Raw genomic sequence first — 6,000 nt, forward strand, 5'->3', positions numbered from 1 at the left:
TCAATGTTTCTGTTTAATTAATGCAAATAAATATAAACGTGTAAAATCCCCGGTAAAATGCTTTGCATTGAGCAAACAGAAACATTGATATTTATTTATTCTGCACATGGGGAAACAAACCACTGAAATGATCTGGAGAATTTGTGAGTGTTGCGGATTTTTTGTGTGATATATAGCATAGTCCTATGTTTGTTAGCAGATACACCCTGGTGTCATACTTGATCAGACCTGTCAGACCATATCAGCCTGGAACCATCTGAGAGCTGATTAGTCAGATGCATCACTTGGAATCAATGAGTTGTCCTGGTGACAGAACTAATAGCTTCCTCTTATAGAGATGGTGACATTAAGGACATAGAAATGGCATGACCTTTTAACCTTTCCCGTGATTATGGACGATTTCTTTCCTTTACAGTGAGAATAATCTCCAGGAAGATCTCTTTGATCAGATTCTGATTGGGAAGCTGGAATTCCCGTCTCCGTATTGGGATAATATTACAGACTCTGCAAAGGTTTGGGTTAAAAATCGGTTTTCAGAATAAACAAATGTAACAGAGAATGCAATAATATAGTGGCATCATATGATGTTACTGCCGCGTGTTCATATAGTCTCTAAAATGGTCATATACGTCACAGTGTATACAAGGCCCATTGTGTCGCCTCAGTCTCTGATGTGGTGATTGTCAGACAATGTGACATCCCTGACCCCCCCAGCAGCCCGGGGTCCATTGTTTATGTGCCGCCTCAGGAGACTGAAGAAGGAAAAGACTGACGATTGTCATCCGTAATTTCATAATGAGCATTCAGCCTGTAAGTACAGTATAACTATAGGCTCAATAGAAACAAGTATTACACCCATCTATAGACTGGATCTACACTCTTTGACTAGGTTCACACTATGTACAAATAACGTCCGTCCTGTTAATTTTTAAATAACGGATGTTATGACAGACGGCCATCATTTTTACATGGTGTGAACCTATTCTCTATGTGCAGTAGTTGTTTTTTAATGTTAGGCTATGTCCTCACAGCGTAAAAAATACCAAAAACAGCAGCCGTAGTTTTCCATTACTTCAGTGAACATAGAGGGCGATGCAACAAAAGGCTGTAGTGTTCACACACCGTTTGCGCTACGGCCGTTGTTGCCACGGCCTTAGAAAAAGATGAATTTGTCGATTTATGGCTAATTGGATTGCAAGTTCACCCAAAGGTGCACAGGCGGATTCCAGCAACCAGTTCATTCTGTGAACGGACAGCGGAATCCACCTGTGCATAGAATGGAGTCTATTGTCCGTGCCGAGATGTGCGCGGGGGCGAGTGGTAGAATCCATGGCAGTTGATCCTGGAAGGGTTGGAGACTAGAGATGAGCGAACCTGGAGCAGCTGGAGTCCATCCGATCCCGATCGTTCAGCATGTGATTAGCGGTGGCTGCTGAAGTTGGATAAAGCCCCAAGGCTATGTGGAAATCATGGATATAGTCATTGGCTGTAGTTATTGGATATAGTCATTGGCTGTAGTTATTGGATATAGTCATTGGCTGTAGTTATTGGATATAGTCATTGGCTGTAGTTATTGGATATAGTCATTGGCTGTAGTTATTGGATATAGTCATTGGCTGTAGTTATTGGATATAGTCATTGGCTGTAGTTATTGGATATAGTCATTGGCTGTAGTTATTGGATATAGTCATTGGCTGTAGTTATTGGATATAGTCATTGGCTGTAGTTATTGGATATAGTCATTGGCTGTATCCGTGTTTTCCAGACAACCTTAGAGCTTTATCCAAGTTTAGCAGCTCCAGCTAATCACATGCTGAACGATCGGGATCGGATGGACTCGAACCCGAACCCAGTTCGCTCATCTCTATTGGAGACGTATTGTCTGTTTGTAATCCGACGATGAGTTGGAGTATTGAGGCCGTGGATAATCGTATCACTCCTGCTTTTGATGTGGAGCGACACACTACCCAATGACTGCGTGCAGGTTACCACTAGGGCTATGTTCCCACCACATTTTTCCCTCTCCATTTTTGAAAAGAAAAAATAACATCCGTCATTTGGCTGTTTGGCAGCCAGTCAGTGCAGTGACGGCCGTCAGTCAATTATTCTAGGTCAGGTGACTGACCGTTCTTTGTCTTCAATTGAAAAGTCCATTGAATTCAATAGCAAGAGCGGTGGAAAGACAATGAAAAAAGAAAAAAATAACGTCCAGTGTTTGCAAAAGACGTCTGAAAATAATTGTCATGATCATTATTCTGACGTCTGCGCAGACAACGTCCATTGGACGTCCGTCGTTCCATTGACTTCAATGCATTTCATTGAACTCATTGAACAATTGAATTGCAGAAAAAGGCTCCTTTTCTGTTTTTGAACGTTGTGTGAACATGGCCTATGTCTGCCTTATGGTCCCCAGATATTAATGCAGCGACCTGCAGTATTCATGCACTTACATCACTATTGTAGAAACTTATGGTGACCTTTTTCTTCTAGGAGCTGATCAGTTGTATGCTGCAAGTAAATGTAGAAGACCGGTTCACAGCCGACCAGATCCTGTCTCACCCCTGGGTGTCTGTAAGTACAATCCCTGGATTCATTCCCATCTCTTTTCCCATCATAAATGTAACGTGAACGAGTTGCGTGACGCAGTTGTTGCCCCATCGTTGTGTCCCTCGCCCATACTTTCCTTACTCATTTTAAAGAACATTTTCTTAAAGGAATGTTCTTACAGGTGTATAGCCCGAACCATCACATAAAGAAACAGAGAAGAAAAGTTTGCAGAGTTACTTTCAGCAAAATGGTCCTCACCAGCAGTTTAGACATTTGACAACGTATGTTTTATAAATCAGTAAAAATGTGACATCATATACAGAACGAAGAGAGGCCAAATCCTTGTTATCACCAGCTTTATCCATTCTATGTTTTATAACAATAAAGAGAATGAGAAACACATAGAATAATGTCTGGAGTCATTTAAACAATACAACGTTCTTATAAAAAGTGGAAGAGAATCGGGACCACAAAACACAGGTAAAAAATTCTGAGGAGGAGAACGGGTATGAAGGAATGCTAAACCTAGAAGGGATAGATAAAAGTAATAATGATATACATTCACCCATACTGTTAAAGGGGTACTCCACTTAAGAAAATTGAACCCTGTTCGATCCCCACCCATAATCTAAGCTTGTGTGTAATAGGTTTCTGTTACATGAATTGGGCCATTTGTCTGCCGCACATCCTGACTTACACCCTGAAGCTGCTGAAAATCCCCACTTCCTGCTCCACATGCTCAGTGACAGCCTTCTGAGCAGTATAGGGAAAAGGAAACACAGTTGTTTCATCTATCAGAAACAGATTGAGCCTGCAATGGGCAGATACTACAAGATGAGGCAGATACTTGGCTCTCTTTTTGTTTCCCAGGCGCAAACAGAAATTGTTTGGAAAATAGAGGCTCATTTCTTAAAGAAATGATTATTTTTGTCTGGTGAATGATGGAAGGGCAGAGCTGCATGGTGAGAAGGAGAAGCATGGACCTGGTCAGTTACCTGGTACACAAACAGATGATATCTATAGATATTTTTACATTTTAGTTTGTAATATTTTAAACATAAAAATATCTAAGGCAAAGAGGGGGGTAGGGGGTGAGTTGTTGGGAATCTCGTATGCCTATTGTCTATATGGCAAGATAATTACTAACTAACCTTCCCAGTCATGGTGCATGTAAGCGCCACAAAACGGCCCAAGGGGTTTCTGACTTCTCATGAAGTGCATTAAGTAGATGCTGACTATACATATAAGATGGGTTTTCTCTCCTTGTCCCCATAATGCTATGTTCCCATAACATAATTTTTTCTGCCATTTTACGGCCAACTTTTTGGACAGTCAGCATTTTGGCACCAAAATATGGATGTACTATGGATATTTGAACTGTAATTTGCACAATATGCCAGATTTTATATGTTAAAGTGACAGCCATCCAAAAGGGTGGCCGTAAAATGGCCACCCAAAGGCCATTGTGGGTCCATAGCCTAAATCTGCCTAAACTTTGTGATATTGGTTGTCTCAGGCTTTTCCTAATCCAGCATGCACCAATGTCTGTTCTACTCCTGACATTTGCTATGAGAAAATGGCATCTTCTAAGCTATAGAGACTCTTCCTTCATCGTATCGATAAGTTTCATTCAAATGGATTTTCCCACATGAAACCTTTCCTAGTGTTATACAGAATGGCAGTGATCTAAAACTGATGCTCGGCCGCTCCTCCAGTTATAACTTTGCTTTCTTTAGACTGTGCACAATATAGTAACTGTAACTAATGGTGCATATAGTATTACAAGAGAGTTATATGTCCCGTTATATAACCTTGATATGTAGGGTGATGGCTTCACGTGATTTGGTTTATATGCAACCACTATCCAGGATTCCAGCATTGTAGGGATCTTGTGGCCTTTGAGATAACATTTGTAAGCTAGGTGAAGCTGGAATTACTTGAAGGGAATGTGTCCGTGCATCTGATCATTAGCGATTACAGGGATAAAGGTTTTTGGAAATGTGAGACACTTAATATTACAAGGTAAGACAAGTGCACTTCTAGAGCTATGTTCACACTACGTTTTTTTTCTCTACCTTTTTTAAAAAGAAAAAAATGACGTCCGTAATTTGGCTGTTTGGCCACCCGTCTGTGTAATGATGGCTGTGGGTCCATTATTCTAGGTCAGGTGGACTGATCGCCCTCTGTCTTTAATTGACAAGTCCATTGAATTTAATAGTAAAGACAGTGAAAGGACGGTGACCAACTAAAGAATAACGTTGTGTGAACATAGCCTAGTACATGGCATTCTCTAATGTGTGAAGCAAGGCTATCCTTATAAATATTGGATGTCATATAACAGTCTGGAATATAAACCTTAGCAAAACTACTACTTCTACTACTCCTGCAGACTCATTAGGTGCCGGTATTGTTACCTGCACATTGGTCCCATAATAATGTGTAACATCTCCTGTGATCAGTCGCTTTGTAGCCTCTGGTGCCCGGTTTCCAATCCTGCTTTTATTTCATTGCTACAACTTAACGTGCCGAGATATGGGGACTGTTCCCAGAATAGTCAAATGGGCGGGGACTTTATTTTTAAAAAAAAAGTGTGTGTGCGTGACTGTTTGGCTTCGGGGCATGTGAGCCTCAGTCATGTACTCTTATCCTCATACCCCCCCCCCAGCTGTATCACCACCTGTATTACAAATGGAGTCTCCACCCTTCTGACTATAGATGAGATGATCCAATATCTTTATCTGAGGAACTGGGGGACATAACAACAAAACAGGATTTTCTCATAAGGCATCCAGGGCTGTAAGATGTTATAGCGGAGATCAAAACCAGTCACCAGATATGCTGCTAAACTGCGATTACGCTAAAATGGGCAACAAGTAGGCCGGACCCTAACAATGATTTCCCCTCGTAGCTCAAGGAGTCTGAGCCCGATGCTGTTTGTGTATTGTAATATTATACTATTGTAAAAGTGTAAAGGCCGGGCCAGTATCTCCGGCCTCCCACTGCTCCTCGTTCTCTCTCTTGCTGGTAATTTGCTGAGATCATTTCTGGTGGTTGATGGCAGCAGATACAATGGGATTTTGGAGTAGTCGTGTATTGGGCTTCCTCCTAGAAGAACACTACTGAGTAAGACTGGTGTCACTTGTATTTAGAACAGTATTTGCTCCGTGTTTTAAAGCTCATTTGATCGGTATTTTTTAACTAAAACCAGGAGTGATTCTAAACAAAAAAAAACCTGATACTGTGTGTGAATCCAGCCTTATACTACCCCAAAAAGCAATGTCTACAACGTAATTCAGTGACCAAATAGGGGTGATGTACAGTACCCAAGGCATAACTATAACAGGCCTATCAAACCGCATAATGTAAGGTCACTATAACATGGCAGCAATGGAAGAACCATGGTGCCCCCCTCCCCCAATAACGTGTATTGTACCTACTCAGCTTTACAGATGG

At 41.3% G+C, this 6,000-nt stretch overlaps 1 protein-coding gene across 4 annotated transcripts in view; it reads left to right on the forward strand.

Moving 5' to 3' along the window:
• Positions 1–6,000, forward strand: part of DCLK2 (doublecortin like kinase 2) — a 71,162-nt gene that overhangs the window by 56,102 nt on the left and 9,060 nt on the right. For 3 of the 4 annotated variants that reach the window (XM_069978672.1, XM_069978669.1, XM_069978670.1), the window contains 2 exons: positions 416–512; positions 2,491–2,571. In XM_069978672.1, coding sequence (XP_069834773.1) covers positions 416–512; positions 2,491–2,571 — 178 coding nt within the window. Of the gene's footprint in view, positions 1–415; positions 513–2,490; positions 2,572–2,728; positions 2,909–6,000 lie in introns of those variants that run through there. The other variant, XM_069978671.1, reaches the window with a different exon arrangement.

Source organism: Dendropsophus ebraccatus, chromosome 7 (assembly GCF_027789765.1).
Source record: "Dendropsophus ebraccatus isolate aDenEbr1 chromosome 7, aDenEbr1.pat, whole genome shotgun sequence".
Taxonomy (NCBI): Eukaryota; Metazoa; Chordata; class Amphibia; order Anura; family Hylidae; genus Dendropsophus; species Dendropsophus ebraccatus.